Below are 25,336 nucleotides of genomic sequence, written 5' to 3'. Positions count from 1 at the left end.
ATGGATTGCGTCTCATTCTGATCGCTCTGTAAGCTCCATACAGCCACTTTGCGTGCAGATAACGTCTACTGGTCAGAAGCATGATCATACAGGATTATGTACGACGTGCTCGATAAACATAGTAATATGCCACGAATGATAATATCCTTGTGGCACTCCAGTTACCATGCGACGACCGATTTTAATGAAAAGCAGTCTCGCGATTCTAATCACCTTCAATGAACCAATGTGACAGAAATCTATTACGGTTACAGAGGATTCGGAGCAGAGATATGTCGCGTAATGTCATGAAAGAGCAGACGCGCAGCAATCAAGATATTGTTTATGAACAAATTCAAAGAAATACGATTTCTCTTTACCAGCAGTCCTTACTTTCGATATTTTTAACGAGATTTGCTCAAATAAAAGCCGAGAATTATTCGAGAAAGACAAAAACTATAACTTCACGCGTCTAAACTTTTATTTTCGTGAATTCTTTGCTTATCTGATATCTTTTAATCTAAAGAAAGTATGTGTCCGACTTTTGCAATATTTTTCGTGATACAAATATAAGACGCACGTTAATCGCATGGACGGGAAGAAATGCGTCTGTCGCGAGGATAATTCGCGTTACTCCAACATGTTTTTCTTGATATTGATTCCGTTTATTGGCGGAACTTATTTCTGAAAAGCGAGGAATGCGAGATCTGCACACGTGCGGAACACGATACGCTTTATTTTATTCCTGGGAAAGCGCATTTTCATGGACCAACAGCATCCCGTTCGCGGACCTCGCGGTTACTCGTCTCTATAAATGAAGCTGCGAGGCGAGACTTGCATCGCGCTTGTGCGAGTCATTGATTTGCGCGAGATAATGGATGTTGGTGGAACGCTTTTCCTGCGCAAGCAGACGCATCGTTCTCTCTGCGGTATTACGGAGACCACCTCTTGACTTCCCACGCGACATCGGCGTCATCGCGACCCTCGTAAATAATGTACGCGGAGAGAATACTGTCATTCCGCGACCACGAATCCACGAGCACGAGCAGGATCGCTGCAGTTTTCCGAGCGACGACCGGAAGCGCCCGCGCTATGACGTTCGGCCGCGATGGCATCTAAATGCGGAAATACGATCGCCCGACCGGGGAGCATGATCGCTCTATTATCCTTCCCTCGTCCGTGGAAAATATCGCGCTCGGGGAATCCGGGGCATTCGGTCTTATCTAGGTCCTTGCATTTGTATTACCATATTACGTGCGCGCGTGCAAATTGATATATTTATGAGTCTCATTTTATTACACGGTCTTTTTGCTTATGTTATCCTTTTGGATTCCCGGCCGTGAGATTCTCGGCATTGAAAATGTAAACGAACGGATGATCAATTCGTGAAATTAAAATGCGAGGAAACAAATACTCTTAAGGGGTTACATACCTCCAGAATTTTCAAACAATCAATTTTTTTTATTACTGATTTTTATTCTTTATACTTTTAAAAATATAATAAAAAAAGAATTAGTGAAAAATTCCAATCCGTAACGAAGATATAACAATAAATATGACCGCGCGTCAGGAGGCGGGCCGCGGCGCGCAGCTGCTGCGTGCGGCGCAGGCTACCGCAAAGAAGCTCGAACAGCCCACAGATTACAGAAAACTGTACAAAATATAAAAATTATCGAGAAGGAAGGCACGCAATATGAAATTGGAATGGGAGATTAAGCTCACTACAAAAATTAATATTTACACGATTTTTACTTCTCAAACTTTAAACGCGTTTTTCTCGAAACCAGTTTTTTTTTACACGGTCGGCACGATAACTCGAAGAGTTTTCATATTTTAAAAAATTTTTTGTTCTCAAATCTTCGTAATCGTTTTGTCTATAGTCTATCGAGCCATTTTTTTGCAATTTTGTTTAATACAATTTTTATAAACAATTAAAGACCGAAATTTTTCATGAAAACATGAAGTTCAACTTTGACATGGCATAAATTGTTTATTTTTTTGAAATTAAAAAATCTGGCTCGATAGACTATAACTACAACATTACTTTACAAGAAATTTCTTGCATTTGTCAGATCCATCAATGTTACAAGAAGATATCATGCCGACTCTGAGGGGACATTTTTTTAGCAGCGGTCCAATTAATGCCACAAAACTTCATTTTATTAATATTCAAAAATTTATTATTAATTATTTTTTTACACTTAAAGGACCAGTAAATCATATGCAATTCATATTTTACTTTATTATTTCAGATATACCCCCTAAACAAATTCCCCAAACATATCAATTTTTCGCCGCTATGGAGGTATGTAACCCCTTAAATGAATCAAAAGTTGGCTTTTCTTACCACCTTCAAAATAAATAAATTTTTTGTATTCGCGATAATGTATTACTTCTTCATTTCGGCGACTGTTACGCAAAGAAGTCCAAAGATGTATTTGATGCAATGATTCGTTTCGAATTTATTCTATCAATTTCTAGTATGGAATCGCTGTTGCATGCGATTGCACTTTACGTCTCTGCGAAAGTTCGTGCTCTGCCATGTTACTTTTCGACTTTTCAGTAGAGACGACACGACTTGTCGGAAAATTTCTTCAACGCAGGGAAGCAAACACACACTGACGTCTTAAAAACCCGGGAGCATCTCGAGAAGTCAGCGAACGAGCTAAATAAAAAACGGGAGGGAGAGGATGAATCCATCGACCCGCGAAAAATCAATATTGCACACGTGTCGCGTTCTCGATACGTACATTCGTCGTCCCTTACGGCGCATTTTGCAGGAAAATCTCGTTGCGTTCGCCGCGGTTATTTGTAGAATTGAATGTGCATTGATGCGAAGTGCTCTCTCTCAGGAACGCTCGAAATTCTATCGTGTACTTACGCCGGAGAGAACCGTCTGCCTCTCTCTCTCTCTCTCTCGGTGCTCTGGCTCTTTCTCTTTATAATTCCATCTTGCGTCCCTATCCTGTCTGCTTCAGAGATCTGTGAAAATCCTTTTGCTTATTTTACAAAGCACAATCGAAAATCAATTCCGATAGCATTCCAAGTATCATTAGATCATAATCGTAGTTATTAACTCTCAATTTACTTTCATACAATCGACAAATTTTATGATTAGATTGTAGTTTAAATAAAAATATGTAATCAAGTGAGGGCTAAGAAAAGTATGAACATTCTTTTGCGGTGACACAGTTTCGAAAAGAATGTTCCTTTATCTGAACGAAGCCTCCTCAACACAAAATTACGACTTTGATAAGACAGTGAGACTGCCTTTTATGGTCATCTTAGAGAGGTATCTTGTCGCGCTTCAGTCCGGAAATCCGTTGTAGATCACAATGAGCTTGTCCTGCTTTCATCCTTCTGAAAAGACGCGTTGCAAACTGCTTTGCGAACAACGGTGAAGCTCGGCGGAAGTCCTGGGTGACAAGAGCGTCATCCGAAGAATTTTCTCGCGGTCGTTTCTCGGCGGAAAAGATGGAGGTGACGGTAATGCTGGTATTCGTGCGTAAGGAGATCTAGTCCTCTGGGTCTAGGCAGGATGAAAATGAAGAATGAAAGTAGATCCTTTATATTAGACTCGTTTAACTTGTTAGTTTTTCATTAAGAACACAGATGTCTCTCACCTTTCAAAGTACCTGAAAACCTAAAAAGTTTTGTTCATGAAAACTAAAACATAAAAATTCGATGTGTATGTTCCGAATTGTTGGTCGTATTTTATAATATTGTATCGTTCAATTAATTTAATGATACCCGATTATTTTTTCAAGTAATATCGTATTTTCTTTAGTTTTCTGTGTGATGATTTTCTTCGCATGATAACGTTTCATGTAAGACTGTAGCTGGCCTTGAATCTCGAATGGATTACAGAAAGAAACGTTAATAGAGATATTTTGCGAAAATATTCTGATCAACTTAAAAATTTTCGTTGTTTTCCTCTCGGGATCACATGCAACCAATCATTTCTGGACATGATTAGCTTAAAGCTGTGTGTGTGTAAAGTGTGTGTGAAGCTGACGTATCATTTCGCGGAAAATCATTAATTATTGAGAGTTCTGGCTCCCTTTTTAATAGTTCTAGAGTTCCTGATAGGTTAAACACATAGTTCTGGCCATTAAAGCGAAAAAATCGCATAGTGCAAAGTGAGACGCCAACTTCACGCAGCGTCTCACTTTGTCCTGCGACAGTTTCCGCCATAATTCCGGCTAGATTTTAAAAGATCTACAGTTCTACATGAGTTCTAGAAAGAGTTCTAGCGAACAAAATTTTTTTTCATCTTTTTATAATTATTAAAACTAAAAAATGTTTAAGGAAATGACGACTGGTTAATTTCAGAGAGTTCTGTGCTTTATAAAATATTTCTCATGTAGTTCTGAACGTATTTAAGCGTATTCCAAAGAGTTCTGACTGCAAACATTATTCATTAGTTAATAAAAAATTTATATCGTCCGAGAAAGACGGATATACGGAGATATGGGTGAGACGCTGGTCGATTTTCAAGAGTTCTGTGAAGACTAAAATATTTCTCGTGTAGTTCTGAACGTATTTAACAATATTCCAAAGAGTTCCGACCGCAAACATTAACAATTATTTAATAAAAAATTGTTATCGCACGAGAAAGACGTATCTAAGGAGATATATGTGAAACGCTGGTCGATTTTCGAGAGTTCTGCTTATTCTAAAACAGTTCTCGTATAGTTCGTGACATGTATAATGCCTTTCCAAAGAGTTCTGATAGGAACCACGATTAGAAAATTTTTTAAAAAATTATTTCACCCGAAGAGTGGACGTTTTCGACTTTACCAGTGAGACGCTGGCCAAAATGTCGGAGTTCTGGCTTTCCTAAAATATTTTTCGTATAGTTCCGAATGTACTTATGAATTTCCTAGAGAGTTCTATGCACCAGCGACATTGTATAATTTAAAAAAAATTAAAACTGCTCGAAAACTGCATCTTAAGACAGAAAAGGGTGAGACGCCGACCGAACTGTCGGAGTTCTGGCTTCCTAAAATATTTTTCGTATAGTTCCGAAGGTACTTATGAATTTCCTAAAGAATTCTATGCACCTCTCATACATAGCACTCTGTAGGAAAATCATAAGTACGTGCGGAACTATAAAAGTATTTTAGGAAAGCCAGAACTCCGACATTTCGGCTAGCGTCTCAACTTGTCTGTCTGAAAGTTCACTTTTCGAGCAGTTTAAATTTTTTAAAAAATTGTGCAATATCGCTGGTGCATAGCACTCTTTAGGAAATTCATAATTACGTGTGGAACTATAAAAGTATTTTAGGAAAGCCAGAACTTCGACATTTCGGCTAGCGTCTCAACTTGTCTGTTTGAAAGTTCACTTTTCGAGCAGTTTAAATTTTTTTAAAAATTGTGCAATATCGCTGGTGCATAGCACTCTTTAGGAAATTCATAATTACGTGTGGAACTATACGAAAAATATTTTAGGAAAGTCAGAACTCCGACATTTCGGCCAGCGCCTCACTGGTAAAGTCGAAAACGTCCACTCTTCGGGTGAAATAATTTTTTAAACAATTTTCTAATCGTTGTTCCTGTCAGAACTCTTTGGAAAGGCATTGTACATGTCCCGAACTATACGAGAACTGTTTTAGAATAAGCAGAACTCTCGAAAATCAACCAGCGTCTCACTGGTAAAGTCGAAAACGTCCACTCTTTGGACGAAATAATTTTAAAAAAAATTTTCTAATCGTTGTTCCTATCAGAACTCTTTGGAAAGGCATTGCACATGTCCGGAACTATACGAGAACTGTTTTAGAATAAGCAGAACTCTCGAAAATCGACCAGCGTCTCACCCATATCTCCGTATAATACGAGAACTGTTTTAGAATAAACAGAACTCTCGAAAATCGACCAGCGTCTCACCCATATCTCCGTATATCCGTCTTTCTCGGACAATAAAAATTTTTTATTAACTAATGAATAATGTTTGCAGTCAGGACTCTTTGGAATACGCTTAAATACGTTCAGAACTACACGAGAAATATTTTAGTCTTCACAGAACTCTCGAAAATCGACCAGCGTCTCATATATATCTCCGTAGATACGTCTTTCTCGGACGATACAAATTTTTTATTAAATAATTGTTAATGTTTGCATTCAGAACTCTTTGGAAAATGGTTAAATATGTTCAGAACTACACGAGAAATATTTTATAAAGCACAGAACTCTCTGAAATTAACCAGTCGTCATTCCCTTAAATATTTTTTAGCTTTAATAATTATAAAAAGATGAAAAAAAAATTTTGTTCGCTAGAACTCTTTCTAGAACTCATGTAGAACTGTAGATCTTTTAAAATCTAGCCAGAATTATGGCGAAAACTGTCGCAGGACAAAGTGAGACGCTGCGTGAAGTTGGCGTCTCACTTTGCACTATGCGATTTTTTCGCTTTAATGGCCAGAACTATGTGTTTAACCTATCAGGAACTCTAGAACTATTAAAAAGGGAGCCAGAACTCTCAATAATTAATGATTTTCCGCGAAATGATATGCCAACTTCACACACACCTTAAAGCTCAATATTTATGATAGACACGTAAAAAAAAACTGATCCGTTCTCGTTGTATGCCGATAAAACATTCACTGGATAAATCAAGCGTTTATTATGGCGCTTTATTTTACTGCATTGACGTTTTTTCACGTGCGATCTGTAAACGTGAGCGACGTCTTGCTGATACATGATTTGAGCAATGTGCGACCGAATCTTGTTCACCGATAGCACTGGATGATAAAATAAAATATCAAATTTTTTCCATAAACAAAATTGCTATAAATATAATCTCTTTATCAGATTGAATTTAATTTTACTTCCAACGCTGAAAAATGAGAAATGTATTCGCAATTAAAATTTCTATGAAGAAAATCTACGTTTATTCCTTTAAATTGTATACCTAAGTGCGTTGCAATTTTAAACCGAGAAAGGCACATAAAGGTATCGCGAAATCAATTGCTGGGCGAAGGCAGTTACGACGTTAAATAAGATTGATTTCAATAAAAATTGCGGAATACAGAGAGAAAGAGCGAAACGCTGACCTTGCTGGAGAAATAGAGATATGGACCAGCATAGTTTTTCATCGTCCGTAATAATTCGTTGTCAGGATATCGTAATACGAGTAATCACGATAATCCGCTGCATGCCGCATTGGCAGACTTGTCGTTACTTATTGCGAGCAAAATGCAGCTGAACTGTGATAAATGCGACGCGCTGCTATATATCAATTAGCGTCACGTGCAGACATCTCGGCTGTAAAAATGTACAAATCGTCGCTTGATCGGTAGCGTTGTGCAGTGACAAGCGTCCCGTGAATTTTGGATTCATTCCGATGAATATCCTCGTGCTCGTTGTATTGTTAAAATGAATCGAGCTCTTAATTAATTCGAGGAAAACGCGTCACGCTGAAAAGAGATTGATTTAATGAAAACAGATAATTGGAGATGTAATCGCCGTGATGAGATGCAGCATGGAATGAGGAAATTCACGAGAGAGATAATGCCAGCGGGAACGTGTTTTTATGGTCTAAAACAACCCACTTAATTTTGCCTTGCTTCGGCTCTAATTTCCATTGAAATCGCAGCTACTAATAGAGGTAGGTAGGCTGAATCTACACAGTAATAAGGAAAGCAATCTCTTCATTACTCCGGCCGTCGTTCCCACCTTCTTGGCTGCCATTAATTTCCTGCCATTATCGTTCCGAACAACATCTTATCCGGACGGTTAGCCAACAACCTGATCGTTGTGCGACAAACTTGGTTATCCTAAATACCTCACGCGAGACTCCACGTCGCTTTAAATTTGCATCGTTCTATCTTGCGCTATTTCGCATGCTGTTCCTTATTTTATCGTCATGTTCTTAACTTAACACGCAATAACATCTATTTGCACGTATTTATATATTATTTCGTTAAATGCAGGTATAATTTGTATCAACAAGTATATCATAATTTTTCTGAGTATTTTTTAACGAAGTATGGCAGATTATAAATCATAGTAAAGATGATGAGAAGGGATTTGATAATTTATTTATAATAAGTTATTGCAAATACAATCGTCTTTAGTCATCTTGTCACTTAATAAAGAAGTATTTTCGCTGAACATAGCGTAGTTGTTAATGACATAGTTCTTTAGTTCGCTTTCGTTGCCTCTCTTGGTAAAGCAGCGCGTGGTCAGTGTGTAAGTTAGGATGGGTGACAGCCTGTGCGCGCACAGTACGGTCGTCTCTCTCTTTCTCTACCAAGTCCGCATTGCGATTGTCGTTGTCACAGCATCTTCATGTCTCCTTTAAGGGATACTATACCGGGCCTTTCGTCTCTTACTAGAAGGCGCGGTTTACCTTAAAGGAAAGAGAAAAGTAGCACTTCCACCCCGATGCAAGTCAACATCTTGCAAAGGGACTAAGGTGCCAAACATTTCTTTTCCATCATTAGTAATGATAGCAATAGTTTTCAGTATATAATCTGCTGGTTAAGAACATGACGATTAAAAAAATTCACACGAAAAGGTATCTCGACTTTTGCAGTATAAACATTGCTGCATATACACAGTTGGAAAATTTGTTTTCTTGTTAAAAAATATGCCGGTTAACATTTTTGTGTTAAATATTTAACACATTCATGTGTTAATTTAACATGTTGCTGTTGTGTTAATTCAACTCAAGTGTTAAATTTTTAAAACAACTAAAAAAAGTGTAAAAATCACACATTGTGCACCTATTTTTAATTTTACACAATAGATATGTTCCGTATTATTAGTGACAAGTTGTATCTGTTAAAATTCACAGAAAACTATGTTGAGAGTAAAGATGTATGTAAAACTAACTTTTTTTCGAGTTAATTTTATCATTAAAAATATGTTGATTTTACACAAAATTTATTTCAAATTACTTCGCAGTTTGCATTCATTTTAAGTTAAAATATTAACATAATATTAGTGTCATCATTTAACATATCCATATTATGTTAAATTAACACAAAAATTTATGTGGACCGTTTGGCACATGTGATATCTGTTAAATTTAACACAAATTTTTCAACTGTGTATTAATTCCTCGCGTTTTACGTCGACGTGAAATCGAAATAATGATCTCACGTATATTATTATTAATAAATATATAATTTCATAAACATTTAAATCGTAAATATGACGTAAGCAATTTAATTCACCATTATGGTACATTATTTCAATAATGTCGAAAATTCACATCGCAACATCTGCATTTATTACAATCTGTATTGATTACGCGTGTTCATTCTGCAAGCGAAATGCATCGTCCAAAGTAAGTACTTTTCGAGCGCGATTTCGGGAAAGAATCTCCCTCGTACGGACGATATTTTCGTCTGGCGTGCGACTCGCGACTGTTCGTGTCTCGTAAGTGGCTGCATTTAGTATAGGAGCGCGTGAAAGCACACCGGACCATGTAAATGTAACGCCAGCTGTTCGAGATCCCTGCGGTCGTCTCGCAGTGATGCACTGTCACTTCACTTTAATTATACATCTCCACCACTTAATGGCGAATTGTCCCGTAATTCGGGTCAGCTGAGAGACATTCCTTATTGCAATTAATAAGTAGTCAGGAGGATTTTTCACAGGAGGAAGTCTTGGGATTTTATACCGATTCGTATTTTTAAAAAAATATCCCAGATTTCAATAATTCTTATTAACATAAATTTGTTTATTTCTAATGCTTTAAATATTGAGATTTGTAAAAACTAATTGAAAACTAGTAGTGTCGGTTATAAGAATTTACTTCGTATCGTAACATAAAATATAGCGTGAACGTATTATTTTAATGAAAATGCATCTTTCGGTACATTCGCCTTGGATTTTCATATCTCCCGAAATAACCGGATTGTTATGCTGAGGAATTCTATAAAGAGCTCTCTGTGCATCTGGCGAAGGACCTTCTAAATACCGGATAAAGTCGTCGAGAGATTGCTATTTTTCAGGAATATGTAGATTGACCTTAATTTATTGCGATCGATGAGACGGGTCAGGGGACAGTTTGTAGCTCGCTTAACTTTGCAAGCGGACCTTTGCCATTACGCCGGCAAGAGAGCGAGAGTTCTTTGACCGCTGAACTGACATACAATGCAATATTTTGCGTCGCGGTATTGATCTACTGTATCCGAATGACAATGATGTATCCGAACAAATCGATGAATATTTCATGCGGTTTAATTAATGTCATTTTCACGAAATGTATTCTCTTTCGGTAGTACACTGACATAATCAAGTTATAAATCAGAAACCTAAATGAATCTTTATTCCAATAATATATTGGCGGTAATTTATTTTTCGCGTTTCTGTTATTTTTTATTTTGATTTATTTGGATTTTATGTGTTTTACAGTACAGTTCGCTTACTGAGAATCTTTAATTTGGAGTTTTACATTTGTACATGCAATCATATCGCATTTTATGGTATTTATAAAATTACTATTATAGTTATATCATTTTTCTAGCCACATTATTTGGAAATAGCAAACTGTAGAGAGATGCATAAAAGCACGTACAGTTGCGCAACATGACGAGAAAAGAAATTGCCTACATAATGTCGTAATCGGATAATGTCGTAGTCGTCACGCGCGCGCGCGCGATCACGATGCATATACGACATTCTCTGCAATCGTCTTCTAATGTGTATAATAACTACTAATTTCTGAATAAGCTAGTCTTGTATACCGTTAGCAGTATACGCAGATTAAATGTGTACAGAGCTTCATGATACTCCGCGCAGAGATGTATAGAGCTTCAGGATATCCTACGTAAGATGTAGTTGCATTACGCATGTGCTGGAGATGAAGACCAGGAAACATGATACCACATTTACATGCAAATTTTACTCTTCCCTCGAGCTTTGTGATTATTCATGTGAACGCGTAATTCATTATTGGCATGGCGTATTGATTAGGCAAAATTGGTAATACTTTATCGAGGAGTAATTGGATTAATGGCAAAGATATACAGGGTGAGGCACCTAAAGCAGGCCACCTGAATATCTCGGCTGTTATTGGTGACAGAAAAAACTGTGTCAGACCAAACTTGCATAGTTTCGAGGAACACATAATTTGTTCTAAATAGTTTTTTATTAGGTGGACTCGTAGAGGTCATATGAAGGTCAACTTCGGTTTTTTAAATGGTATGATATGTTTTTTTACGTACCATCTAGTAGAGCGTTTGAAGATGCGTACATTGATCTACGGGTCAAAATCATTCAAGGTCACTGAAGGCCAACTGCAAGGGAAAATAATTTACTTTATATTGCCTAGAGTTCTCTGCTATTGAAAATACCGTAAACTTAGAAATGAAAAAGTTCTAGCCCTTAGAAATTTTTCTTTTCCGAGAAGTTCTAAGTTGTTGATATCATTATTTTTTATATTGCCTAGAGTTCTCTGCTATTGAAAATACCGTAAACTCAGAAATAAAAAAGTTCTAGCACTTAGAAATTTTAGCCTTCAGTGACCTTGAATGATTTTGACCCGTAGATCAATGTACGCATCTTCAAACGCTCTACTAGATGGTACGTAAAAAAACATATCATACCATTTTAAAAAACGAAGTTGACCTTCATATGATCTCTACGCGTCCACCTAATAAAAAACTATTTAGAACAAATTATGTGTTCCTCGAATCATGCAAGTTTGGTCTGACACATATTTTTCTATCACCAATAACAGCCGAGATATTCAGGTGGTCTGTTTTAGGTGCCTCACCCTGTATAGCGATTTCGTGGAAGAGATGATTTAAGTGTTGCGCCAGTGGAGCGTAGTGCGTCGCACCTTTTAAAGGTCTAGATAACAATCCAACAGTTCTAAAGTAGAAAATGCAAACTAACAATCCGAAGATGTGTGGATTCATAAATCGATTAGAAATTACTCTTATATTTCTATATCAAAAGCTTATATTTCTTGCTATTAAGGTGCACCCGTGTATCATGTGACACGGATGCTTCCTAACGAGCGGCCTTCAGGAATGATACTCGGGTGAGTGCTTCATGCGTGTAAACGGCGAGATGTTTCTCATATTTCAGGCTTCAGCTGTGACAGCGGCGAGACTCCTTCTCTCTCTCTTTCATTCTTTCCCTTTCCCCTTTCCTCTCCCGCTGAAGATCCGCGAGTCGGTTTAAATTAGCGAGTCTAGACGTCTCGGAAATACCACGTGGTGGCGAGCATCACACTGCATCCGCTGTCCTCCAGTTCGAATGTTCGCGCCTCGCCGCGTCCGCCCGCCGTCGTCGAAGATCCGTCTGGTTCCTCGCAACGTGTGGCTCGACCGTCTTCAAAAATAAAATTTATCGACTCGACACTGTGTGTGCGATCTGGTCATACATGAGATAAATGTGTTTGACCTGTCGACAGTCGCGTTGTCGCAAAAAGTACGCGTGTCCTGTGTTCGGATCTATTAGGGGTGTGATTTAGTTTTGAGGGTTTTTTTGCTCAAAAACGCATGTATTTAAATATGATAATGAATGAATACCTTAATCAAAATATTTTCCTTCGTTTTCTATAACTTTTTCCCATCTTTCTGGCAAGAGATGGATTCCACCACGATAAAATCACTCTTCTTTTCAGTTGATCCATTCGTTGACGAATTTTCGCACTTCTTCCAAATTATGAAAGTGTGTATCCTCTAAAGCGTGTTGCATCCACCGGAACAAATAATAATCGCATGGAGCAATCTCCGGAGAAGACTTGCCATTCAAGCTCTAATAGTGTTTCTTTCACTGATAACGCAACGTCAGGTCGAGCGTTGTCACGAAGAAGAATCACTTTCCGTCGTTTACTCGCAATTGGTGGTCGTTTTTGGTCCAATGCTTGCTTTAACTTGTACAATTGGTGTCGATAACGATCAGCCGTGACAGTCTCATGCGGATTTAACAGCTCATAGTACACTATCCCACCAAATACGGAGCATTACTTTTGAACCGTGAATATTGCGTCTCGGAGTGGATGTTGATGGTTCGCCTGGATCCACCCATGATTTTCTGCGTTTCGGATTATCAAAATAGATCCACTTTTCATCCCCAGTAACAATCCGAGACAAAAGACTCTTCTTTTTTTGCCTGGCGATCAACGAAATGCAAATGTTCAACCGGTTCGCAATGGCACTTTCCGATAATTCATGTCGAACCCATTTCCCTTCTTTCTGAATTTTTCCCATTTCATGTAAATGTTTCGTAACTGTTGTACGATCAACATTTAATGCTCTGGCAAGTTCTGAAGTGGATTGTGTTGAATTTTCGTCCAATAATGCTTGCAAATCTGCATTGTCAAGCTTTCTTGGTTGTCCAGAGCGTTCTTTGTCCTTCACATCAGTATCACCACTTTTAAAGCGTCTAAACCAGTGTATTCACACGTCTTAATTGATGGGGCAGAATCACCATAAGTTTCCACAAGAATTTTATAACCGTCAGCCGCAGTTTTCTTTTGATTAAAAAACAAAAGCAACGCATGTCGAAAATGCTCTTTCGGATTTTTACGATGATATAAACACGACTGTTATTGCATCTATTGCTATAATGCTACTAAATGTCATGGATAATGTCAACACTGTAAGAAAGAACAGTTATCGGAAACAGCTATTGGAACAAACTGACACTACAGCCATCTGTTGCAAAACCCTCAAAACTAAATCAGACTCCTAATACAAACGATAACTTTCGCATGACACCTACTTCCATATTTTTCTTTGTAGAGCTTCCTGTATTTTCCTTCTATTGAGTTGTGTGTAGGAAAGCTGTTACTATTTATTGTGAATTAATGATATTAAAAGATATATGTGTGCAGATGAAAACAAAGTTCGTTGCGTATAATAATATTACGATCTAATGAAATTTTTATTTTATTTCTGTTTCAGGTATGTATCTGAAAGTAGATTACAAAGATCTTTGGTTCGTCCCATTTAACCGGTCATCGGCTTGGTACGCACTGTAAGTTACATAATATGTTAGAATTTATAGTTTCGGTTAAAAAATAGCTGTATCCTCATTGCCAGCGTATTTGACTGTTCGAAGCACGGACGAGATATGCCGCGTCATCCTGCTTCACTAACCCGCCGTTCACCACGCCCACGATTATCTGTTCCACGTGCGTGAGCCTTAGACTTAGGCATTCTCCGTGCGTGCGCGATGAAGAAAGCTCATGGAACTGACAATCATCTGACAAACTTTCGCTTGCCATCATAGGCAGTTTGTAACTGCAAGCGTGATTCAATCGCCGTGATGATTAAACGCAAGCAGACAATAGAGATGACTCGAAACTACGAATTCCAAATTACGTGAATGGTGTAGAATTATATTCATAATGTTAGAAATGACAAAACATTTGCAGTTTCTAAGCCAGTGTTTTACTAAATTTTTATTCAACCAGCTTGGTTACGAAAGAAAAGGAATTTTGAGCTTGGATTTCAGTCAGATCTACATATTTCTGGAGTTCCTAGCGTTTTATTCTACTCAGGCTAGGTAGTAGTCATGCCGTCTGGTTATGTCGCTTCAAGTATCAAAGCGAGGCTATTGACGCTTAGGTAGCCCGGCATCACTATGTCGAATGTGGAGGAGGGTTTCTCGCTCCGAAATTATTAGGAAGCCGTCGAAAGGTCGTTGCATGGCGAAGCCCGAGTTCTCTCCAAGAGGAAAATTTCTATTCATGTTAGATCGCAACTTTAGAACCGAGTGTAAGAGGCGAAAAATAACTAGGAGACTGCCTTAGATTTGAACTCGAACTCTCCGGGATCCCTGGTTCACACGCCTAGGTCTTAGGCTGTACGGCCAATACTCCTACTGTCGTGATCAACTTGTTTTCATTCCGATCTTCTATACGACCTGTCAGTCTCGACTATCTTTCCAGATCTTACAGCTCAGCCAGCCTGACATTACGTTCGTCCCCGAATGTCTCCAAATCGTCGGTTCACTCCACTCGAGTCCCTCCCAACATCCATTTTTGGTTCACTCTTCTGAGTCCCTCCCAACCTCCATTTTGGTTCACTCTCTGAGTCCTCCCAACCTCCATGTTGGTTCACTCCTCTGAGTCCTTCCCAATCTCCATGTTGGTTCACTCCTCTGAGTCCGTCCCGACCTCCATGTTCAGGCTTCACTACCGGCCAGCTGCTTCTCAACTCCCTCCTCTCCGAGGGGTAGCGGATTCTATCCCACTTCTGAATTGTAAGAGGCGAAAAATAACTAGGAGACTGCCTTAGATTTGAACTCGAACTCTCCGGGATCCCTGGTTCACACGCCTAGGTCTTAGGCTGTACGGCCAATACTCCTACTGTCGTGATCAACTTGTTTTCATTCCGATCTTCTATACGACCTGTCAGTCTCGACTATCTTTCCAGATCTTACAGCTCGGCCAGCCTGACATTACATTCGTCCCCGAATGTCTCCAAATCGTCGGTTCACTCCACTCGAGTCCCTCCCAACCTCCATTTTTGGTTCACTCTTCTGAGTCCCTCCCAACATCCATTTTTGGTTCACTCTTCTGAGTCCCTCCCAACCTCCATGTTGGTTCACTCCTCTGAGTCCTTCCCAATCTCCATGTTGGTTCACTCCTCTGAGTCCGTCCCGACCTCCATGTTCAGGCTTCACTACCGGCCAGCTGCTTCTCAACTCCCTCCTTTCCGAGGGGTAGCGGATGAATCTCAACTGTCTTCGAGGGGTAGCGGATTTTATCCCACTTCTGAATTGTAAGAGGCGGAAAATAACTAGGAGACTGCTTTAGATTTGAACTCGAACTCTCCGGGATCCCTGGTTCACACGCCTAGATCTTAGGCTGTACGGCCAATACTCCTACTGTTGTGATCAACTTGTTTTCATTCCGATCCTCTATACGACCTGTCAGTCTCGACTATCTTTCCAGATCTTACAGCTCGGCCAGCCTGACATTACATTCGTCCCCGAATGTCTCCAAATCGTCGGTTCACTCCACTTGAGTCCCTCCCAACATCCATTTTTGGTTCACTCTTCTGAGTCCCTCCCAACCTCCATTTTTGGTTCACTCTTCTGAGTCCCTCCCAACCTCCATGTTGGTTCACTCCTCTGAGTCTTTCCCAATCTCCATGTTGGTTCACTCCTCTGAGTCCTTCCCAATCTCCATGTTGGTTCACTCCTCTGAGTCCTTCCCGACCCCCATGTTCAGGCTTCACTACCGGCCAGCTGCTTCTCAACTCCCTCCTCTCCGAGGGGTAGCGGATGAATCTCAACTGTCTTCGAGGGGTAGCGGATTTTATCCCACTTCTGAATTGTAAGAGGCGAAAAATAACTAGGAGACTGCCTTAGATTTGAACTCGAACTCTACGGGATCCCTGGTTCACACGCCTAGGTCTTAGGCTGTACGGCCAATACTCCTACTGTTGTGATCAACTTGTTTTCATTCCGATCTTCTATACGACCTGTCAGTCTCGACTATCTTTCCAGATCTTACACGAGCGATTCACAATTGCTCACTGCTCGAATTATAAACTGTAAATTGAACTACAAACTATAAAATAATGAATGAATGAATGAATTAATTAAAGGCTCTTTGCCTTTGCGTGAGGGGAAATATCTTTCGCACGGTATGATTGTTAGCTTCTCGGCCGAGCGTGCGAGCAACACGTTAGCTGGGCGAGAGTTACGACGAACGCAGTATGTGCCTTTTTCCCGCCGCCATCGCCGCCACCACCGCACTCGGCGTCGCGGCGCGGCGGCCGGCTACCGCCGTCTCGTGCTTGGCCGTTGGCGCTTGGCGGCCGCACCGGGCGCGAGGCGGCGCCACGGTCGCATGGCCGCCTTCAGTACTCGCGAGCCTCGCTCGGTGTGTGTTTCGTGGCTCGGTCTTGCCGTCGCGTCGTCGTTACCATCGCCCCTCGTCTGCCCGGCCGCTCGTTCCGCCGCGCGCATCGGCCGTTCCGCGCGCGTCCGCAATTAATTCCGTTCGCGAATCCGTCCCGCCCGACGCCGACGGTCGTTCCGTCGCGCTCCTGCCGCCGCCGAACGATCTCGCGCTCTTTCTCTCTCATTCTCGCTCTCTCTTTCTCCGGCGAATAGAAAAGGAAGAGAAGACGCAGCAGCAACGGCGGCGGCGTTCATCGAGTTTGTGTGGCTCGCGCAGCGCGTATCCGTGTGCCAGTGTGCGTGACAGTGTGTGTAACTCCGGTGCGTGTATGTCGGCGTCGTCGTCGTCATCGTCGACGCCGCCACCAGCGTCTTCGAAGAGGAAGATCGCTGCAACCTCCTCTGCTCTCCGTCTCTCTCTCCTCCGTTCGTTTCCCTCCGTGTAGCTCGGCGTTCCCGACGTTCCGCGTGCTCCGACTCTCCTCCTCGCGCGTCCTCACCGTCGCCTCGCGTTACCGCGACGCCGAGCACACCTATCCTACCTGCCCACATCGTGCCACATCGGAGTCGGAGGAGCACTACTGCGTGCCGCTCCCGTGTGTTTACGACCGTTGCGTCCTCTCTATCGCCGTCTCGCTTTCCTCTCACCTGCGCTCCTCGCCTGGCGGCCTGGCGCGGACAGGTGTCCCGTGGAAGCAGCGGAGGAGAGCCGACGTCTGCCTCTCTGTGATATAACGTCGTTGGCCTCGCCGCGCCTCGACGCTTCTTCCCGAATCCTGCCGAGAAACCGAGCCCTCCACTGCCCGACTCGTCATCGTAATCATCATCAGTGATCGTTCAACATTGTTCTCAACGTGCTCCTCAAGTACGCAAGTACATACGCGATCGTGCGGTTCCGCGTCTCCTCGTCCGTTCGTTCGTTGTGCAAGAGAGTGCGTGTGAGAGCTCGAAAGCACGAGGCGGAGAAAATTTTTACGCGTAAATCGAGGGCGAATTACGACACGCTCCAGTACCGCCGTCGATGTTTGTCCTTGGAGGTTAGTCAATCGGTTGCCCGGTCCGTGAATGGACGATTCTCTCTGCGTAGTCTACGAGTTCTCGTGCTCCGGAGTCCGGACTCGCTCGTTCAGCCCGAGAACGAGGCTGAGGGAATCCTTCTCGAGAAGTATCGATTGTACCGAGTGATGATTGTGTCCAGTGTACTCGAGGGTGCGATCGTTTGTGTCGGAAATTTCTATTCGCTAGTGCAAATAAGGCAGCGCAATTAATTATCTAAGAAACGTCGGAGAACACGGGGACGCGAAGTTTTCTCGGAAAATAGATTTGTGGAACCAAAGAAGTGATCCATCTCTTCTTGGTTCTCTTTTCATTGTTTTAATTATAACGTCAGGGCGTGGTTAATTAATTAAACGTAACGATACGACATAGTGTGAGCTCGCTCGAGAGTAAAGGAATAATTCTTTTTAATAAGGTTGTAATGTGTTATGCAATATTATATGTGTTATTTATTATATTCTAATTTAGTCAAAGAGAAAGCAATATACGATAAATAGAGCACCGTATATGTATATTTATTGTATGCGTCGTGTATTTATATTAACGTAAACAATAGCCGTTAAAAAAGGAATCATTATCTTTTTACATATATATCAGGGATAAAGTTATTATCCTATTTTATGGCCATGCGTACTTTCATTAACGTGCTCAGTCGTTTTATCCTTCACAATAATTTTATCGTTCATAAATCTGGTCGTAAATCGCGCTGAAGTAATTAAATATCGATGGCCGACGTTCCATGTCGCGCAAAAAGCAGCAGCTTCCATATCCTTGTGCAAAATGCAGAACTGCATGATTCGATCTATCACCGGATGAGGCCGGCCTCAGAAAATTCATACTTCCGTCGAGCCACACGCGAAAAATTTTCTTCGACCGTGCTCTGCGTCTCATAAAATTCTGGGGCGAGATACAGACTCGGTCAATTTGAAACATATCAAAATCCAGAGAAATTTAAGTAACTTTTCATTTGAAATTAATGACAAAATGCCATCCACAACCAGAGATTTATTATTTATTAGTTTACTAACTTTTTATTCATTTAAATCGCATTATGCGTTTAAAAGCAGTACCGAGTTTTAACGAATAGATGCTCTCGCACGCACTGATTGTCACTTGTCACGTTATTAATAATCACTTAACGTGTCCGGATATTATGGACATCAACATGAAATTCGTTATCAGTAATTTATCTGTTTTGCCAATCCAATTAATATTCAACGTATCGTCTTGCACGGAAAAAGATTGCATCTTTGCCACGATTTTCCGATATAGTTTCAAGGAAAAGTCGTGGGACTCGCCGCCCGTTGTATAATCGCTGGGTGTTCGCTCGCGAACACAATGCGCGCCATTCATGACGGTCGGGCAGTGGCTCCAGTAGTTAACTTTTCCTCGTTCGCTGATGCGCAGGGACCGCGACTCTCCTCCAGTCATCGTCGACCGTCAGTCGCTCCCGCCGGTCCTCCCGTGTGTGAGTAATTTTCCATAATGTGTGCCAATCACGGGGAATTCCGTTGGAAATAGCCAGTGACTCTCCGTGAGATCTGTCCTAGCACAAACGACTGTTCGTACACTGGTCTACCTTAAAAACCTCGGTCAAAGCGCTCAGTGCCATAGTCCCGATAAACTAACAACGCCGCTGTCCACGCCACGACGGAACCTCTGTCTGGAACGTGCAAGATAATTGGACCCATCAGCGTGCGACTGTCGCGAGTAATCAGTCTGCCGATAACTGCCGGGAGCGTCATTCGATCGACGTAATAAGCGCACGGGCGCTTATTAAACCGACGCTCGAAAATCGTCACTATACGCACGACGCACGAACCTACAAGCGAGGCTGGGAATACCCCGGAACGAGTGCGTGTCTCCGGCTGCGTGCGTGACCCGTCGCACGCACGACGATCAAATGCGCGCCCGCCCGGGTGTGATCGATAACTCTCGATAGCTCGTCGTCTGTACGCGACGAGCGAGGAGCACGTCGTCGTCGCGTGGAATCGAGCACGTGGGTGCCCGGCGAATCTCACCGTCGAGCCGTGGAGCCGCGAACGAGAAGTAGCGAACGACGACGCGAGCCGCTGCCGCCAACTCCTGGAGCAGGTACACACCGGGATGCGCGCCGCGTCGATAGGGTCCACCCGGTAGCTCCGTTGCCGGCCCTCGTAGCGATCCTCAGTCCGTGGCGCCGCAAGAGACGGGGACGCTGCAAGGATCATCATCGCCGACCGTCATCCAGCGCGATGTCCATACGCGTGAGCGGCGTCTACCTGGTGCCAGCGGCCAGTCCGGGCGCCACTGACAATGCCGGCAACGACAAGGGTGGCAGCCTCGCCGTAGAGGGTAACCTGCACCACCACCATCAACAGCAGCAGCACCAACATCATCACCACCACTCGACGACGAAAACGGTGACGATCGTGACGGCGCCGCAGCGCAGCAACAGTCTGGATTATCTCAACTTCGAGGAGAAGCGGCAGATTATCGCGTCGTCCCTGTCGTTGAGCGACTTCCTGGCGCATGGACCGACAGCGGCCGCAGCCGCCGCCAAGGAAGTAGCGGCGAACACGGTGATAGGTGAGTCAGTGTTTGATGATGAAGAAACGAGATCGAGAGGCGACCAGGCCGTGTTTGCGTAATGACGAAATCGCGTGTGTGTCGTCCGTGTCGTGTGGACACACGTGGATCAATTAATAATACGAGAGAACGCGGAATCGCGTGGCAATTAATGTTTGACATCGAATGAATGATCGAACTTATTAACGCATCGTGACCGTTACCGTTAAGTCACATTTAGACGGTCATTCCGAAGCGTGTTCAGACGAGAGGAATTTAATGATCTTGGAAAAATGCCGGGATATAATCTCGTGCGGCTATCATTAAACGAGATGCTATCACGAGATTTAATAGCGATTTTCCTACGTGGAACCAGTCACGATAGAACGGATAGCGCGATCCAGAGAGATATTAGCGTAGTTATGCGTTGAAACGAGGACGTTTCTACTGTGTTGGTTGGCTTCGTATATCCATCTGGATGGATTGAACACGGACAATCCGATTGGACAAGGTATTCTTCTCGATCGATCCGGTTCTCTGGTGTTCTACCATGCAGCCTGGATTGTCTCGTTTATCTACGGCAGCGTCATGTCTGTCGCGTTCTATTCTGCCCTGTTGCAGTGATATTGGAAATAATTATAACATCAGAGTGCATATCGGCGCGTTCTATTATATTTTTTATAACGAACAAATATATACATGTCTCGATATATTTTTAAACATTATTGAATAGAGTGAAAATATAATTGTACAATATATCACGTTTTCATTACGTTTCAATTTTTGTAAGTGCAATTTCATCCATAAAACACGTTCAGTCTCGAAGTTAGTGAAACTTCACCTCCGCCAGCCGTGAAACGCTCATGCTTTTCAATAAACTTCAAAGCGAACTCGACCGCTTCAGATCGATTTCCACGCCAGCGTGCACCTCATCGCTTTCGATCGTCGCGCTAATTGCATCCAAATAAACTAACGAGATGCCTGCAACGTAAACACTCCATATCCGCGTTCCGATGCGGATAGAGAGAGAGAAAGAAGGAAAGAACGTTTGCAGTGTCGAAAGGGCTAACAGGTGACAATGAACTAGCCACGCCGGCTAGCGCGTTTCGATTATTCGAACGATAATTACCGGCGATTCGTTTCCGTCGTCGACGACCGCATGATTTACGAGCGATTTGAATACGAGTCAGCACGCGCGAGCGTGGTTCCAGTCGCCTCCTGGTCGGCGCGATTGGCGACGACGACGCTGGTGAATCGAGGTAATCGACACGGCGCAGGATATCGTTGAAAGGTGGACGATAAGGTGGTAGAGCGGGGACGACGGTCCGGCAAGGACGGCGAAGGGAGAAACGGCGGAGGTGGAAACCCGCCTTGCCGTCTCACTCCGATTCGGAGTCAAGGAACTCCGGTAGCGAGTGCGAGCGGCACTTGTAAACAAACCCCGCGTGCGTGGCCGGCGTGGCGTGCGTGCGTACGTACGTGCGTGCGTGCGAGCGGTACGTCGACCACCTACACGGTGTGCCGGGAGAAAAGATCAACACCGCGAGAAACGATAGTATCGGTCTTGCGACTGGGACGGTTTCTCTTCGAACATCCTGTATTACTCTAGGATTTTCTGCCGCGTTCTTCCATCTTCGAGGTTCCCTATCCGGACTCTCGCCTCGTTATCGCGATCGGTATCTACCGAGGTCGTCGGTCGGTTGTGCGAAAAAAAGGGACAAAGAGAGGCGGTACGGCGTGGCGCCGGTAGTCTGGTATTCTACTCTCTCGTCTTCCTCGTATACGCGGGTGCACGGATGTTTATTGTCTCATGGAAATGGCATTTTATTCGTAGCCCTTTGGGAAACGCGGGAAATCGCGGGATAGCGGAAGAGAGGATGTGGATAACTCTGGTGTGGAAATAACGTGTAATTTTAGTAAAAAATTTAGTGTGTGAACATTCTTCCACAAGCATCATTTGCAACTTATGCAACGAGCGGAATTTATTACGCTATGAAACATCGAGTTCCAGAAGTGGCTGCAGAAAATATCGTACGTGGAAAATATATTCTTTAACGTTTTCGTTATTCTATTAATATTGGGTCATTAAGTATGAAACTTTACAAATAGAACATAAACTTTTGCATTTTTTGGCACATGGACATGATTTATTTTCAATCGAAGTATGCGCCCATGTTATCTACACACTTCTGCCATTTTAGTGGTAGTTGGTCTATGCCTCTACTATAGAAGCCAGGAGTACGGGAATCGATGAAGTCGCGGAAGGCTGTTTCGACTGCCTGTTGAGAATTGAACAATTTTCCCACCAACAAGTTGTCCAAATTCCGGAAGAAGTGATAGTCGGTAGGTGATAGATCTGGTGAATATGGTGGATGACGGAGAGTTTCCAATTCCAACTCCCGTAGCTTTGCCACGGTCAGTCGTGCAGTGTGCGGTCGAGCATTATCATGCAACAGCATTGGCATTGACCGATTGACCAATTTCGGTTGTTTAATAGCAAGTTGTTGCATCATTTCGTCCAGTTGCTTGCAATATACTTCAGCCGTTATCGATGTACCAGGTTTCATAAAGTTGTAGTAGATAACACCTGACCTGGACCACCAAACAGTCACCATAAGCTTCTTCTGTGTAATGTTGGGTTTCGCGTGATGTCTCGGTGGTTCATCAGCGTTCAACCACTGATGTGAGCGTTTACGATTGTCGTAGAGTATCCACTTTTCATCGCAGGTCACAATTCGATTAAAAAAAGATCCATTTTTGTGACGGGAAAGCAAAGAAAGGGAAGCCTCTAGACGTTGCGCCTGCTGCGCATCGGTCAATTCGTGCGGGACCCATTTGTCCAACTTCTTTATCTTACCAATTGCAGCTAAATGAACCAATATGGTGGGTATGGAAACATTGAATATCGATGCCAATTCACGTGTACTTTGAGATGGATCGGACTCTACTACGGCTCTCAAGTGATCATTATCCACCTTCGTCTTTGGTCTTCCACGTGGCTCATTAGCGAGGCTGAAATCTCCATCTCTCAAGTTTTTGAACCAATTGCCCACCGTTGCTTTAGTAGTTGAACCTTCACCAAATACAGCGTTGATATTACGAGCTGTCTCCGACACTGTGGTTCCACGGCGGAACTCATATTCATAAATCACACGAATTTTGGACTTTTCTATAGTTCTATAAAAAAGAATCCACCAATAAAACTAATGAAGATATTTGAACAAACAAATATGACATTTGAAGAGCGAACATACATCTATCACACTAACCTAACCTGATACTGACGTCTGGCGCCAAATTTGAGATAACAAATGTTAAAGATGGCGCTTTTACATTTGTAAAGTTTCATACTTAATGACCCAATATTAGTTCCAGTTTGTACCATAATCATCAACGTTATTCGTCTCTCGATTCTACGTTTGCGCAGGAAGCTAACCGCAATAAAATCTCTGACGATTCTCTTTCAATATCTCAATCCGTAATATGAACCTCTTACGCGGTGGTATTACTACAATCCGATAAGAAACGCGTGTGATCTTTTTCGACCGGAACTGACAGATCAAATATTATCGCGCGGTTTCGAGATCAATATTTGCCACGTCCATTAGGTGAGATAATTAATTGATATAACGGAGATAAAGTTTCATGTGTCGGTATATGATTAATCGCTCAGTTACGATTATCAATCAGCCACGGAACGTTACAAAATGTGTACAATTGCATCTTAGGGAACGGAAGGTGACGGAATGAAGTAACGACACTTTCAGCTTTCGATATTTTATAGTTGTCGCTATGCATTTCTCGTAAAGGTACGTTAGCAAAAATAATGATAAAATTTAACAAAGAATGTTAAAAAGAATATTATTTAGGATAGTTATGTCTACTCAAAAAATGTTGCATAAACAATCCTTTTCCATCCTCCTCTCTCTCGCTCTCGCTTCAAGAATTACGCATTTATCATAAATTGAGGTAAATTGAAATATTAAAAATCGCGACGCAGACTTTTCGGCTTACGTGTTCCAGCATCTTCTCCACTCGCTGTAAAATTCCCTCTATTGTAACTCATTGTCAGAATCTTTCGCAAGCTCTCGAGATTCCGTCCCATTTATCTCGTCGTTCAATCGGATTTCTATCACGAGCGGCTCCTTCCGGCACGACAGGCACGCGCCTAGGCCCTTTCACCTTTTTTGCTTCTCCATCAAGAATTTCCTCGGGGCGCGTCGCCTGCATGCGTCGCGACGGAATATCATGGCGCGGCCGCGCCTAACGTATACTGCGTTGCAGCTTGAATCACGTGCGCACACCGCAGCGTGTTGGTGATCAATCATTCCCATATACTCTCGTACACGCGCTCGTAGCTACGCAGAAGAGAATCGACTCCAAGAAAAATGCTGCTTACTCGCGAGCGTGTTACAAAATGGATTTCACGTTGCACGCGCCGAAAGCGTGCGCGTTTATCGACGATTGCTGAATTTTGTTCTTTCAACGCCGGTTCAGAGGCTAATTCCTCCTTTCCGTGCAATAATCGATAGAGCTTAGAAAATGACCGGGAACAAGTTGGATTTCCTCGACATTGATGAAGCCGGTCGTTAAGTTCAGTGCAACGTAAGACCGTTTCATTACACACGTGTAGTACGCTGCGAAACAATAAATATGTCAGATGCGTTACGCAACGCGTGCGATCGCCTGCCCGAGCGAATGGGAGAAAAAGGCGCGACAGCACAGCAGTAATGGGTGCAGAATGCAGACGTAGTGTGGCAACGTCGCGCGGAAATCATTCATTGAGTGGAGAGCCACTCTTGGTCGGTCGACGACTGGCTGACCGGCTTGGATAAGAACAACGGAACTTGTGGCGGTGGCGAAGAGTTCCCTGATGATAATCAGAGATGCCGAGTTTGGCAATCCGACGTCATGCATCTTGCAGATCTTG

The 25,336-nt window shown here is 42.6% G+C and overlaps 1 protein-coding gene across 15 annotated transcripts in view; it reads left to right on the top strand.

Moving 5' to 3' along the window:
* LOC105284085 (phosphatase and actin regulator 4B) overlaps positions 1-25,336 on the top strand; it is a 227,287-nt gene that overhangs the window by 19,570 nt on the left and 182,381 nt on the right. For 2 of the 15 annotated variants that reach the window (XM_026970284.1, XM_026970283.1), the window contains exons 1-2: positions 16,770-17,668; positions 19,267-20,427. The exons of 7 other annotated variants lie outside the window; for them this stretch is intronic. In XM_026970284.1, the coding sequence (XP_026826085.1) occupies positions 20,094-20,427 (334 nt within the window). In that variant the 5' untranslated portion in view covers positions 16,770-17,668; positions 19,267-20,093. Of the gene's footprint in view, positions 1-16,768; positions 20,428-25,336 lie in introns of those variants that run through there. 6 more of the 15 variants (XM_026970282.1, XM_026970278.1, XM_026970280.1 and 3 more) reach the window with 5 other exon arrangements.

This window comes from Ooceraea biroi, chromosome 6, assembly GCF_003672135.1.
Source record: "Ooceraea biroi isolate clonal line C1 chromosome 6, Obir_v5.4, whole genome shotgun sequence".
NCBI lineage: Eukaryota > Metazoa > Arthropoda > Insecta > Hymenoptera > Formicidae > Ooceraea > Ooceraea biroi.
Note: the sequence above shows the minus strand (reverse complement) of the source record. Positions and strands in the feature narration are given on the sequence as shown.